Here is a 16001-nt window from a genome sequence, read left to right on the forward strand (position 1 = left end):
GGGGGGACGGAATTTTTTTTTTTTTTTTGGGTTGGGGAAATGGACGGACTCGTATAAATACAAAAGCATATAGATACACATAATCTCTTTATATGTATGTTTGTATAAAATAAAAGCATAGAAGTGTTACATCAAATCTCATGGCATCACAAATACATAATAATATAAAAAACTAGCAAAATAGCGTAGAATAAAAAAAAATTAAAAAAAAACTAGCAAAATAAATTAAACACGATTTATAGGGTCTAAGAAAAAAAGTACCTTTGAGTGTTAACTATTTTTCGTAACAATCCCCACAAGCCCCAAATAACAAGAAGAGAAATGCTAAAAGTCGAGTCAAACAATGGTGCAATTATAAATGATTAAACCATTTAATTTGTGATGTCAAAACAAATATTATAAACCTAAATGATGTCAAAATAACTATTCAAAAAACTGATTGTTGGTTTTTTATTTTATTTTATGATTGTTGGTTAGAAGCTACTCAAAGATCCCAAACCATTTAACTTTTTTCATTCACATATTCAATCAAAGTCCTAAATCCAATTGAGTTTTTAATTAGAAGCGAACTAGAATATAGAGGGAAACTAAATGAATTGGGTATTTTAGGTTTTTTATATTGAAGGAGGGTGCAAGGTTTTTTTTTTTAAAAAAAGAAATGAAGGGAAAACAAATATTATTTTTTTGGGGGGAGCAAAACTATAAAAAATAATTAAAATGGACACATATATTATTTTGGGGGAGCAAAACTAAGAAAAAAAATTAAAAGGGGATACAAATATTATTTTGGGGGGACAAAATATCATTTTGGAGGGACAAATTTATAAAATGAGTAAATTTTTAAGGCAATTTAAGAAAATTTGGAAAGATTTTGGGGGGACATTCGTCCCCCCAACACAAGCTGTAGGTCCGCCCCTGTATATACTGATCGAGGCAGAACCACGTTAGTGGCCGGTCAAATTCTTTTAAAACGCCTCAAATTATATTTATTTTTATAAAAAATGAGAACCAAGTTTTTGTTGATTTTTTTTAAATGTGACGACTTTTAAATGGCTATTATTAAATTTGATATATATATATATATATTTTGAGTTTTAACTTGAGATAATAATTTCTGTTTAAGACCCCAAAAAGGATTATAATTCCTTTTATGAAATTCAAGAATTTTTTTTAGAGACCCTTACTATCAGGACGGGCCGTAAAATAAAAAATAGACCAATCAGTTATCTCACCGGACAACAATAATTCATAAACACGAAAACACTCTATCAAAACCACTTTCTCCATTTAAATTGAGAACAACCCCTTTTACATTCAATAAATGACAGAACCTCACCAAGCCAACCCAGCGGAACCTACAAAGTGAAAGACCTCTTGATATAACTGCTTGTTCATATATCCCGTTTAGGCCCGTGAGTTTTGTTATCCTTGATGGAGATCAAAAAGATCTCCTTAATTAATTAATTAATTGGGTGCAATTTTAATTGATTTGAAGAAAAGTACAGAATTTTGCTCTCCCAAGTTAAGCCAATATTGCACCCGATATTTCTTCCGCCCCCAGAAAGATCTTGATCACAAATTTATGTTATTTAATATGCTTTCAATTTCACAATTGATTGAAAGATCCGAACTAGCTACAGACTTTCTAACAAATTCAGCTATCTTCTGGGGTTAGAATTACTCTACAGAATTTAAAATATCTTGATTCAAGAAAATAATATATTATTAATAGCTAACAAAAGCAATAAGACGCCATATCATATCACATCACATGCATATTGTCAACTTGCTATAGCCGTTGACAGGGATTTTTAAAATTATTAATAAATTAAAGTTTTACCCCGTATCATATCATATCACATGCGCATATTGTCAACTTGCTATAGCTGTTGGTAGTGATTTTTAAAATTATTATTAGATTAAAGTTTTATATATTGGGTTACTCATGTTGACAAAGATGCTAGCGGTGAGATTCATTCTTTAAAAAAATAAATAAAATAATAATAATAATAATAATAATAAATAAAATAAAAAACTTTTATGGATACAAATCAATTAAAGAAAAATAAATAATTGAAAGGCAGGATTGTTCAAAACAACTCAAATCACAAGTCAAGGAAAAAAAACAAAAAAAAAAACTGAATAGCTGGGTCCCAAAATTTTAGGGGACAAAAAGTAAATAATGTGGTTGGGGAAAAAAATGAATATAAAATAAAATCTAAAGGAAGAAAAATGTCTTCAAATGGTAGCTCAATCGGCTGGAGACCACGCCTTATGATGTGCGACCCCAAATAAAAAAATAAGCAGGGTTATCGAGTAATTTTAGGAGGCCTACTAATTGTGTCCTACTAAGAATGATGTGACTATTAAAATCACTATTGAGCTTGTGATTGATCATTATTAAGTTTTGATCCAAGAGTGATTTTCATACCCACATCATTCTTAGTAGGACACAAGTAGATCATTTAGAATTACTCAGGATTATCTCTAATGAGAGCCCCTACTATCAGGTCCATCACGATAACACCCATTTTGCAGCCTCTAATTACTATGCGACACATTATCAATTTAAGAAAAATACAAAAAATAAAAGTGAGAACAATCACACCAAATCAAAGAAAAAAGAAAGTCTCGTAGCCGGCAAGACCCAAGTCAGACCCACGGACCCACAGGTTTGGCCAACGGTGAACGCCTCAAACCCCGTCAGCCGTGACCCGCCTTAAAACCCGTTTCTAATGCCCAAAAACCCGCTTCTAATGCCTCAAAACCCGTTTCTAATGCTTAAAAACCCGTTTCTAATGCCTCAAAACCCGTTTCTAATGCCTTAAAACCCATTTCTAATACTCCAAAACCCGTTTTTAATGCCCCGAAGCACATTTCTAATGCCTCAAAACCCATTTCTAATACCTTAAAACTTATCTTTAGATTCAAAACTAAAACTTAGAGGTGAAAGGTTAACCTTTTAGATATTTTATCAACCTAAAATCTAGTGTATTTTGGTCAAACTTATTTTTGTGCACTTTTTGTTTATGTGTCGGTTATTAATTGAGAGCTGTAAAAGGGGTGTTATTAGGATAGTCCTTCTCATCTCTAATTAGCAAATAACTTTCAACTACTTGTCCTCTTAACTAAAATCTGGGAAGCTAAGTGTTAGGATAATGATATGACTTCAAATGACGCGCGAATACATTCCGGACCACTCCTAAATTCTATTATATTCTGCCCATAAATTATTTGTCTCAATTTTTTATTTAATTAATTTGTTTTATTTTATTATGAATTTCTTCATAGTACAGTACTCACGCCATGAGTCTCACATGCCTTCAGATGACCCCTAAACCATATGCCATTTCTGCTTCTCTGTTGTAAACGACAAGTTGTTTAGATGGTAGTTTATCTCCTGCCAAAAAAAAAGAGGCTATTTAATTCCTATACATGCTCTTTTTTTTCTTTTCTTTTTTTCTAAGAAAAAAAATACATGCTCTATTTGTTAATGTATTATGGGGTGTTTTTTATTTTAGGTTTGAAAAAATATTGTGATGAGACATAAATGTAAAATCTGATTTATAGCTTTAGGAGTGTTTTGGGTTTAAATTATTTGTTAATATTTTCATTTTTTAGGTTTATTTTTTCTTCTTGCCTTCCTTCCTCAATGAGTTTGGCAAAACTCATACGAAGTAATGTTCCAAAACTAATTTTTGGTACCCCATTTGATTCGTTTTGAGTTTTGGGCTCTCTGCCTAGAAGCATGCATGTGGCCAAAAAGATGGGAACGTTCAGGGGTGCATGCATGGTATTATGTTTCGGGGGCCACCGCCATCCCCTCCCCCTAATACTCCAAAAATAATTAATCTGTGGCCCTCCAAACAATTCCTTTCGAGTTTTGGCCTACCCCACATGGAAAATCCTAATTTTGCCCCCGAACATGGCTACGTGAATCTTGTTCTCATCGTTGGCCATGGATATAACAGGCATTAGATTGGAGTCAATAGTTTGAACTTAAACCCGAAAAGGTACGTACTTCAGAAAGCATGAGAATCACTCCATTTGATCTTAATTATATGAATATAGAAAGGGAAAATGGTTTATATATTATTAATTATGCAATTCTTCTCAATTTGTCTGTTTGAAGATATATTATTATCAGTTAATTAATTTTGTAAACTTATGTTTAGTTTTAATGAGTTGATCGAAGCACTTAAAAACTGGGGCTGGGGTTCTGTAACTTTCGGCAATCGTTGGCCATGGGCATCACATTCCCACCATAAAAGAATCATGAATTATATACAAGTATAAGCTGTTGCTGAACCTAAAGGACTGATGAGATATCGAAAGGTCATTTTGAAGGCCAGGGAAGTAGGGAACCCAAATTAAAGAAGCCGTATATGTTTTTGTATTTGGGATGTTTGTTCCAAGTTCAATGTTTCTCTTTATCTTCCTCTTGTTCACTTGGGAAGGTTTAATATTATATATAGATTATTAGATCTAGCTTAGCCTGCACTGCTCTTCTGTAAAAGGCCAACAGAAGACAAAACCACCAGGCTACAGCCTACAGCACAAATTAATAGGATCAATAACGTCCCCACAACCACCTCGATAAAAACACCCACAAAGAAGTTATTCAGAAGCAACTAGCCATGCAAGGCCGACAAACAACAGGTGCAACACAAAGAAGATGGGCAGCTTACGTAAAATGAACCAACAAGAACAAGAAAAACAAACAAACACATAAACAGCTGGCAGATTGACCACCCGGTGGTGGTAGGAGTGTCGACTGGATCCGATTTTTTTTAATTTTTAGCCCAAATTGGGACTGAAACCGGGGTTCTACAATTCTTGGTTTTAAGAAACCGGAACCTGAAATCGGATCGCGATTAACCCGAGTCTTAATTACCGGCCAGTTCTAATTTGTACTCGGTTATTCCGACCAGATAACCGATTTTTAAGAAAAAATATTTTAATGCCCAAAAGACCCTAAATTTTTCCGCTCATTCTCCTCTTTGCCTAACCAGAGAACTAGAGGGTGAGAACAGTGGGATCGACTAAGCTACAAATCCACTCCAACACGACAGCTACAATTTTTTTTTTTTTTTTTTGGACAAAACACAGCACAGCAAATCATTCTCCGCTTTGCCGAACCAGAGAACCGGAGGGTGAGAACGAAAATGGGTTTTATTGCACAGCACAACACAACATCAAACATGGGTTTTATTGCAGAAGAACAAAAAAGGGTTTTATTGCAGTGCAGAACAACATCAAATAGCACAGCAACATCAAACATGGGTTTTATTACAGACCCACCAAACCCCAAAACCAAAAGAAATCGGAGGTATAGCAGTGGTGAATGGGGGTAGTGGTGAGAACTAATCGGTGACCATGAAGAGATAAAAGAGGATTTGGGGCTTTGGAAATGGGAAATGAAGAGAGAGGCGAAATGGCGTGAAGTTGTGAAATGAAGATGAAGTGCATAGGGTACCAAAAACCGGATACCGGAACCTGAGTACTCGATTTTTGGTTTTTTTCAACAGGAACCGAACCAGGTCCCGGTTTTTGGTAATTTTTGACAGCCCTACCCGGTGGCTAGGTTTATTCAACCTTCTGAGATTGTAGATGGGTTTTCAGGTAACCAAGGAAACTATTCACGTACCGGTCCTGACTATCCCTGTCTCCAAACAACCCCTTCATCTCCTTGGCCTTGTCTCTGTACGCCTTGCCCTCTTCCTCCACCGTCACGAGCCTTAGCGACTCGGCCACTGAGTCCCTAGTAAACGACCCGTCCTGCTCCTTTCTGGGTATCAAATACCCAATCTTTTTCTCATCCAAAACCTTAGCGTTAATCCCTTGGTCTGCATAGAAGGTCAACAGAATGAGAGGTCTCTCAAATTGAAGGCTCTCCACCACCGAGCTCCACCCGGAGTGAGTCAAGAACCCACCAACAGACTCGTGAGCCAAAATCTTGAGCTGAGGTGCCCAACTCGTGCACACAACTCCTCGTTCTTTGGTTCGTTCCTCAAACCCCTCCGGTAATTCAATCAACTCGGTATCAGCTGGCCCCTTTCGAGTCCTTAGCACCCAGAAGAACGGTAACTTGGATTGTTCCAACCCGAGAGCTATCTCGGTGAGTTCGGTTTGACTCGGTAACGCCTCGCTCCCGAACGCTACGTACACTACGGACCCCTTGGATTGCAAGTCCAACCAAGCTTTCATCCACCGCCACGTGTCGGTATCATCTTCGCTGTCGAATGCGGTGGTGGGAAGTTGACCCACTGGGAGAACCGGTTTGCCGTTGAGATCCTCCAAAAGGCGTAGCCACTCAGGCTCAAACTCCACGCATCCTCTCACAGCCACAATGTCGCAGCCTTGAAGCACATCTACGAAACGATAAACATCTGAAACGTCGTCCTCGACGCCAGTTATGCCTTGGCCAAATATTTTGAATACCTCGAAGAGCCGAAACGCCACCGTTGTAGGGAAAGGAACCCACCGGGGTGGAACCGTAAAGTCTTCGGGGCTCTTGCGCTCACCGAAATATGCTTTCGTCCCTAAGAAGCACAAAGCGGCTGCACTGACTATACTGAAGAAGGCGCTCGGGATGCCGAGCTTACGGGCTATAGGCGGCAACCAGTAAGGACAAAAGTCGTGGAGAAGCCAGTCAGGATGTGAATCTTCAAGGAAGCGAGTCACGGAGTCTTGGAGAGCATCGTAAGACCTCTTGAGGAACGGGACCAAGTTCAAAGGGACATCCGAGGTGGCCTCCGCATTGTCCGGGAGGTTTTGCACGTGGGGCAGTGGAAGCTTGACGAAGTTAATGAGGGAAGCTAAAGTTGGGGGGATTTTGGGGAGGCGATCGATGTTCCGAGGGGTGGATATGAAGGAGATGAGATGACCCTTTGAAGCAATGAGCTTGGCGAGCTCTAGGTATGGGATCATGTGGCCAAAGGCTAGCCATGGGAACATGGCTATGTGAAGCTTTTTCTCATCGTTGGCCATGGACACGACAGGCAATATTGGTTTAGAGTCGACAGTTAAAGGATATCAGAATCACTCACTTATGTAGAAATCCCGCCCTTTTAAAAAATAAATAAATAAATAAATAAATAAATAAAATTAATAAATTGATTGATGTGATGGTCTGACAAATGCCATTATTATAGTCTATAATGGCATTGGATCACATTCCGCAAGGGACAGAGGAGGCTCACATATGGTACGATTTTGAGATATGATACTATTGAGGTCTATAGTCTATAATGGTCTGACAAATGCCATTATTATTATTTTAGGAAAAGATGCCATTATTATATAAGCATGTTTTTATCTTACCGAATATTTTTTTAAAGTTATTTTTGTCTTTTTGTTAGTCTTAAAAGGACATTTACATTATTTTTGTAATTTATGCAGTACATTGACGCAATGGATCAAGATCCCTATTTCTGACAAAAATTGATAGTTTAGAAGAAGGGATAACGTGTATTTTTTCCTTAATTTTATTTGCTTTTTTTCTCCTGAAATACTAAATTTGAATCTTTGAAAAAATTGCAGCATAAGTGCTCTAGCTTTTTTTACAAATCCGTTTATAATTAGTAAATAAATTCATTTTTTAAGTTAATGATTAGTTTATTTACTATATGTTCTTAATTATTTATTAGTTATGAATTATTTGTATGAAAATATAGTGACCACCATGCCAAACGCCCTATAGAGAAGGTTTGCAAATTGCAAAGTAAGATAAATATGAACAAGGAGTATTGAGACACTAAAAGATATTGTGCCACAATCCTCTCCTACACTCAAACCACATCTGTCAAGGAGAACTCAACAAGGAAACATACAGCTGGAAGGCACAATATCTTCTAATGCCTTAAGGTCATTTGTTAAATGGTTTTGGCAAAGGCAAAGGCAACTCATTATTTTATTTTTCTAACATTTTATTATTTTTTACATCACATTATTTATTTTTTATTACTATTCAAATTAAAAAAAAAAATCACTATAAAACAATTTTTTTTTTTCATTTTTCCATACCAAATTAACATTCTTACTTTTTCATTTTTTTTTTTTTAAATATTCTTATTTTTTGTTCTCATTAATCAATTTTTGTTACAGTATCGAACCGAAACCAAAACAAAATCATTTCCCTAACGAACCCTTGAGGACCACCTCCCATTCGTAAGTCTGTAAAAAGGAAGAAGCAAAATAAACTGAGAAAACAAGTAATGGCAAAAGAATGGCTTGTACCCGAACGAATTCGTCTCCTCCTTATTTGTAAGAGCATTTTTTACCAACCTTACAAAATTTTACTCATTAAAATAACTAAAAAAATATATATATTTTTTTTATTTTAAGTATTTATTTTTTTAAAGCATCCCATCGACTTCACTATTTTTAATTTTAACTATCAATTTTTATTATTTTATTTAAATATATATATATATATATTTTTTAATTTTTTCATAAAATATAAAAGGAGAGAGAAAATTTATATTATTTTTTATTAATTTGATAATTAAATAGTACTCACTAAATTATTCACTAACCTTTTATTTTGAATTAAAATTGTGAGGTTGAAAATAAAAAATTCTTATCATTTTTATTAAATTATCTCGCTAAAATAATAAAAAATGGTTTTGACGAGGCCGTAAGATTTGCCAAGCTCGGAATCTGGTTCTCGCTCAAGCAGCTCTATTTCTGTTTCAGGTGGCTACATGACATGACTTGGGGACTATCCCGAAAGTTGTAGAAAGCTGTCCTCGAACAGTTTTGTATTGTAGTGCAAAGGGGGTGATGCCACACGTTATTGCATTTCCCAAAATGGTGAAAGTTATCCTTAGATTTTTGTTTTTGTTTTCCTTTTTAAGTGTTTTTTTTTTTTTTTTCTCTTTTCTTTTTTAATATTAATAAGGGAGAAGAGACATTACTGTCAATTGTTGTTTGGTTTGACGCGATATGTGCCATCTGTGTTTATTGAGTATATACAAGTGCCACATGTAGTATTTTTAAAACTAAAGTAGCTGTTTGATATCAGGCATTACAACGGGTACCTTGAACGCATTTAAAAAAAAAAAAAAACCGCTTCTCCATCAACAAAATGAGATAAAGATAAAATAAAAGTTGATTTAATGAAGAGTGTTATACGTATATGCTCTCAAACGTTTACTCTCAATTACTCACTCTTTAACATGACAATTAAAATTACTATTGAATAAAATAACATATAAAAATACATATTGCATCAAATGATAATATTCATTGCCACTGTAATCACTAAGATATAATTGGCATTATTTTTTACTACGATTCTTATACGAATGGGTACATTAATCCACATGATTCTTGTAGTTTTTTAAGGGTTCGTATTTAATTTAATTGTCTCGATCTTTTTCATATAATCATTCAAATTAAATCTGGAAAAATTATTTATAACACCTAATTAGCTGGATCCCCATATGCAAGACCTTCGACCACCGTCATCTTTAGCCGCTCCAAGTCTGGGTATCGCTCTCTTCTTGAAATCGTTGGGTATGTTTTTTTCAAAATCTGCTCTCTTGTTTTCAGGAAGTCTCGAATACTCACGAGCCACACCTTTGGGTTCCTGACCCTCTCCGCCAGCCTCTGCCACCAGCAACTCTCCCATTCGTCCATTACGCGCCGATGCGTGTTCAACATGCGCCTGTGAGTAGATCTTACTTGCGGGCGCATGTCCTCCAAGCGCCGACGCGTGAGACCCTTTTCTCGCCGCTCCACCTCCTATGCTGGTCTTCTGGTTCCCTCACTGGCTCGTGGCCCTGTGCGACCACTCCGATTACTTCGTCGTTGCTGTTTTTTTGGACATTTTACTCTGCTTTTTAGTTTGTTTTCCTATGTTGCTGTATGTTAAACCCGATCCGGTTAGATTTTAGACTCTTCATCAGTAAAGATCTTTTTTTATTTTCTTTTTGGAAACATTTTTTCCACTATTACTGCACATCTATTCCTCCATGACTTTTTTGAAAATCTGTTTAGATGCTTCATTGGAGTTTTCATACTCCCGATGGTTATGTCCATCAGATTGTGCCGCGACAAGAGTTTTTTTGAGGTGCATTTGGAGATATTTTCATCTTCACCTGCTTTAAAGAGTTTATAGTCTGTTTGGATTAAATTTTTCTGTCTGTATCTATCCTGTAACTTTTTTTTTTTTTTTTTTTTTTTGTCTGTTTGTAACTTTCCTTTGCTCCAATGGTAATCAGTTTATTAAAAAAAAAAAAAAATTAGCTGGATCCAATCCACATATAGGTGCCACAAACGCATAACACGTGGAGATAGATAACAGAAGATTTTATTTTATTTTTTTTAAAAGTAGGTTTTTATTTGATTTTTTGAAAGAGAGAGTCGCACGGTTTTAGAGAGAGAGATAGAGAAAAAATCACGGTCACTTCCGATAGAGATTGAGGGGTCAATTTAACATACAATTTTGTGAAAATTTTAGCATATTATTGAGAGATTTATATTGATTGGCGTTAATAGTAGAAATTTCTTTTCAGTTGTTTAGTTGCTAATAATCACTTTGTGAGATATTTTTATTCTTATTAAAATCAATGAATTTATGTTGTAATTCAATAAGTTTTTTTCTTACTTATTTGAGTGTTTTCTTTTTAAAAATTTTGTGACTACTTACAAACATCAGAACATGGACTGAACTATAAAACTTTATTGCCGTACGAATAAAAAATATATTAAGATAGAAAGACCAAACTATGAATGATAAGTATATTGAATTTAAGATTAAGTTAATATATAAAAAATAAAATTTATACCCATTTAACGTACGTTAAGAGAAGTTAATCAAAAGAAAAGACATAGAATTATTTTTTAATATATTTCAATTATTTTTTTGGATGAATATTATGAATTTTAATATTCAATTCAATTAACTATCAAAATGGAATTCAATATTATTAAATTTTGCAACAATTTCTTTTACTGAATAATGCTAAAGAGAATACTGAACGTGCATAAACAGTTCATGCACTTTGGCTTTCTCTGTATCATGACCTTCTTTTACTAAGTACAATATCAGAAAATTAATAATAAACTTATTTTTTTGTTGGAAGCTTCGTTTTAACCTTCTTTTTTTTTTTCACTTAAAAAAAAAAAAAAAAAAAAAAAGGTCCCCCACACTGATTGGGAGTCAATAATGATACCTGTAATAACCTGAAAAACGCCCTGCCCCAAGGTTATCATGTTGTCGTGTCGTTGTTTTCAAAAGATGGGAAGAACATGCATGGTGGGTCCAACATAAATTTCCAAATCTGACAAATCGCAGATGCTTACAGCCAAATCTGACACTTGGCATGTGACCGTCAGCAAACTCAGAAGGCCATGGATCCGACGTCCAGCTTCACTTCAGGGCTGTAAATGAACAGTATATATGTGCTGTTCCCGATATTGACGTGAGATAGAATCAAATCTTCGGAGCCCTGTTCTAATGTGATATGTAGGGCTCGGTTTGTTAAAGCCCCTTTTCACGGTAATACGGTAATATGGACATTAAAAAAAATTAAAAAACAAAATAATAATTGATAAAGTAAAAAAATAGTATTAAAAATAAAAAATTTTATTTTATACTGTTTTTATAATTTTAATAATAAAAATAAATAAATGATATGATATAAAAAATAAATATATAAAAAGTGAAAATGTTTTTAATTAATTTGAAAAAATTGAAATGAATAGTATAGTGGTATTGCCTGTTATTAACAAAACCAAGGGCATGTGTCTATGTACATACATCGCAGTTTCAGTCAAGTTTTTTCTTACGAGATGAGATACAGTGCAACAGATTTAGGGTGCGTTTGGGAGTACGTTTTTTAAAAAATAATTTACGATTTTAAATCAAATTGCAATTTTAGGGTGTTTGGGATTGCAATTTTAAAAACGTAAATTTTAAAATCGCAAAAAAATCTGCGATTTCCATAAGCTGATTAAAGGGTGTTTATTTGAAAAAATGCGAATTTAAAACAAAATCACGATTTCTATTAAAAAGATATTTGGCGCAATAGTTATCTTTTTTAGAACGGGAATGAAAAAAATACCAAGAATACCCACCTAAAATATATTAAAACCCTTTTTTTTTTTTTCTTCATCTTCTTTGTCTTGTTCATCCTTATTGGTAATTTGGTCATGAAACCGCAATTATATACTAATGTTATCCAAACATTTAATTGATAAAAAAAACATTTTTTAGTATGTTTTACCAAACGTCTGTGCGATTTTAAAAAGTAGCGATTTTAAAAACGCAATTTTTAAAAACGCACTTATTGAAATCGCACTCCCAAACAAGCATTTAAACGAAGGCAACAACATTTTGCCATTTCCTCTGTTTAATTAGCTAATTAGCAGAGGACTGGTTTACGTATATATAAGAACCCTTTGGCCATTTCCTCTGTTTAATTAGTTTCTTTAAACAGAGTGGGTTTACTACGTCTTCTTACTTTCATTGAATTCTTATTTTAGAAATTGACTTCTATGATTGGGACTCATCACTCATCAGAGAGAGAGAGAGAGGTGCAGCATCATGAGTACCCGTGGCAGCTTGTGTTTGATTCTGGGCTTGAGCAATATTAACAAGGCCAGTGATACAGAGAGCATAGAAGGTAAAAGCAAGCATGGATGACATGAAATGAAACAAAAGAAAGCTAAAAAGATGTGATGTTTCACTCAGAAATTCTTAAGTGGAAAATAGAAAGCTACGCTGCCTACCTAAGCATGCTCAAATTATATCAACCCCAGTGATCACCAGAAGGTCCGGCGCCGTTTAAAAAGGAAAATGTCTATATTTGATGATTTTATTGGTTTAAGTTAGCACAATCTTTGCTTAGTTGTCTCGGGTGGACCCCAATCCCAATCGAACCAGCCCATGCAAGTCGTGGGTGAGGATGTCCTTGAAAATCTTTGGCTATGGGAAGAGCAGAGGTCAGAAGGTTGTTTTCTTTTTGCTTCGTGTTATGAGTGGTACGAACTCCACAATGCATAACGTCTAATTCTACCGTTTAACCGAATCTGTTTTGCCATTTAATCTCGAACATCCGTTTTTTAATTCTTTTATTTTACATCACTGAAGGCCACTACCGTGAAGTCCATGGGCCATGGCTGAGCCGATCGAGGAGCTCCATATAGGATACAGCTTCTTGAACAGGGACGGACCCACGTTTAGCATTTGGGGATGGACATCCTTCAAAAGTGTTTAAGGCCTCTATTTTTTTTTTAACTCTTTGTTTATTTGTTGTTCAACTCTTTTTTAATCCATCATTGAGTATTGACCAAGCACATGAACGAATGAATGTGGGAATTGTACGTAACCTAGTGGAGCAGCTTGCCAGAGGGGCCAACACATTTCTCAGCTTGTAAAGGATTTAAAAGGTTCAAACTCTCGTCATTACCACGGCTCATGTCCAAATAAGTCGGTCCCCCTCATAACAAATTCTAGTAGCCAAGCAAGGCCAACAACACTTGCAATTAACACAAAGAACAACCAACCAAGAATAGGAAGGTCACCTTCTGAAAAAAAAAAAAAAAAAAACAATTGTAGATTGACCATTTGGTACTGGCGAGGCTTATTCATGCTTCTGAGGTTGTAGATGGGTTTTCAGGTAACCAAGGAAACTATTCACGTACCGGTCCTGACTATCTCTGTCTCCAAACAACCCCTTCATCTCTTTGGCCTTTCCCCTGTACGCCTTGCCCTCTTCCTCCACTATCACAAGTCTTAGTGACTCGGCCACTGAGTCTCTTGTAAACGACCCATCCTGCTCGTTTCTTGGTATCAAATACCCAATCTTTTTCTCATCCAAAACCTTAGCGTTAATCCCTTGGTCTGCAAAGAAGGTCAATAGAATGAGAGGTCTCTCAAACTGAAGGCTCTCCACCACTGAGCTCCAACCGGAGTGAGTCAAGAACCCACCAACCGAGTCGTGAGCCAAAATCTTGAGCTGTGGTGCCCAACTGGTGCACACAACCCCTCGTTCTTTGGTTCGTTCCTCAAACCCCTCCGGTAACTCAGTCACCTCAGTATCAGCCGGTCCGCGTCGAGTCCTTAGCACCCAAAAGAACGGTAACCCGGATTGTTCCAACCCAAGAGCTATCTCGGTGAGTTCGGTTTGACTCGGTTTCGCCTCGCTCCCGAACGCTACGTACACTACGGACCCCTTGGAATGCATGTCCAACCAAGCTTCCATCCACAGCCAGATGTCGGTGTCATCTTCGCCGTCGAATGCCGTGGTGGGAAGTTGACCCACTGGGAGAACCGGTTTCCCGTTGAGATCCTCCAAAAGCCTTAGCCACTCGGGCTCAAACTCCATGCAGCCTCTTACAGCGACTACGTCGCAGCCTTGAAGCATTTGTATGAAACGAAAAATATCTGAAACGTCATCCTCGACGCCGGTTAAGCCTTGTTCAAAGACTTTCAAAACCTCGAAGAGCCGAAAGGCCACCGTTGTAGGGAAAGGGATCCACGGGGGTGGGACCGTATAGTCTTCGGGGCTCTTGCGCTCACCCAAATGTGCTTTCGTCCCGCAGACGCACAAACTGGCCGCAATGAATATACTAAAGAAGGCACCGGGGATGTTGAGGTTACGGGCTATAGCCGGTAACCAGTAAGGAGCAAAGTCATAGAGAAGCCAGTCAGGATGTGAATCTTCGAGGAAGCGAGTCACGGAGTCTTGGAGAGCATCGTAAGCCTTCTTGAGGAACGGGACCAAGTTCAAAGGGACATCCGAGGTGGCCTCCGCATTGTCCGGGAGGTTTTGCACGTGGGGCAGTGGAAGCTTGACGAAGTTAATGAGGGAAGCTAAAGTTGGGGGGATTTTGGGGAGGCGATCGATGTTCCGAGGGGTGGATATGAAGGAGATGAGATGACCCTTTGAAGCAATGAGCTTGGCGAGCTCTAGGTATGGGATCATGTGGCCAAAGGCTAGCCATGGGAACATGGCTATGTGAAGCTTTTTCTCATCGTTGGCCATAGACACGACAGACAATATTGGTTTGGAGTAGATAGTTTAAGCGTCTGAGAATCGCTCACTTGAACCATACGTATATGGAGGGAGAGAGGGGAAGAAATGTTTTGTCAATCATTCTTCTGCCGCTGGCCTTTAAAAAAGAAAAAGCATAAATATTTTTTAATATTTTTTAATATACACTTTTTTAATTATAATATTAAAATATATTATTTTAATATTAAAAAATACGGACGTGCATTGTATACTCTCTATCATCACTCAATATAATTGAATGAAGGAATGGATTGGCCCGACGTGATGGCCAGGAAACAAGAAAGTAAAATAACATTAATTATATTATGGCACCAAAAAGCAAAATATTTGAAATTAATTATTTAAAACTGCAGATCGAGTGATTTGAGTGGGCCATTTATCATCCTGTGTTTTTAAGCATGACGTATTGGTAATAGGTCTCCTTTTTTCCATTCGGCTACGGAGCGGACTCGGGGAAGTGAACCTATGGCCCTGTTTGCCGATGGCCTTAGAACGATACTGTTTCAGAACTGGTACTGTTGCCTTTTTTTTTTTTTATGAATAAGTGTTTAATTGGTTTTAATAAAAATATTTTGTGGAGAAAAGTGAAAAAAATATATTTTATATGAAAAAATGTAAAAAATTTGTTTTATAGTGATTTTTTTTTTTAATAATAATAATTGATGTGGTATAAAAAGTAGAGATGTTGGAATTAATTTTGAGGTGAATTTTTATTTTTTTTGTGGGATTGAGGAGGCCCTGGAACAGTACCGTTCCGTGGCTATTCGCAAACACACCAATAGGCCCCGTTTGCCAACAGTGCCAATAGCCCAGAACGGCACTGTAGTTGGAATCGTTCTAGTTACAATGCCATCCTTTAAAAAATAGTATTCTTTTTCTTTTAAAAGAAAAATATTAAAAAACTTAAGAAAAAAAAAAAACACTCCAGCCCAAAACGGTGTCGTTTTGGGCATTAAAATTATTATTATTTTTTTT

The 16001-nt window shown here is 36.2% G+C and overlaps 2 protein-coding genes across 2 annotated transcripts; both read right to left on the reverse strand.

Moving 5' to 3' along the window:
- Positions 1–5154: 5154 nt before the first annotated feature.
- LOC132172514 (UDP-glycosyltransferase 91A1-like) lies at positions 5155–7042 on the reverse strand. The gene has a single exon (XM_059584028.1). The coding sequence runs from the start codon at positions 6988–6990 to the stop codon at positions 5587–5589; it is 1404 nt and encodes a 467-aa protein (XP_059440011.1). The 5' UTR covers positions 6991–7042; the 3' UTR covers positions 5155–5586.
- Positions 7043–13415: 6373 nt separating this feature from the next.
- LOC132171870 (UDP-glycosyltransferase 91A1-like) lies at positions 13416–15081 on the reverse strand. The gene has a single exon (XM_059583281.1). It carries the CDS (start codon positions 14994–14996, stop codon positions 13593–13595), a length of 1404 nt encoding a protein of 467 aa, XP_059439264.1. The 5' UTR covers positions 14997–15081; the 3' UTR covers positions 13416–13592.
- Between the last annotated feature and the right edge of the window lie 920 nt (positions 15082–16001).

Source organism: Corylus avellana, chromosome ca2 (genome assembly GCF_901000735.1).
Source record: "Corylus avellana chromosome ca2, CavTom2PMs-1.0".
NCBI classification, from domain to species: Eukaryota; Viridiplantae; Streptophyta; class Magnoliopsida; order Fagales; family Betulaceae; genus Corylus; species Corylus avellana.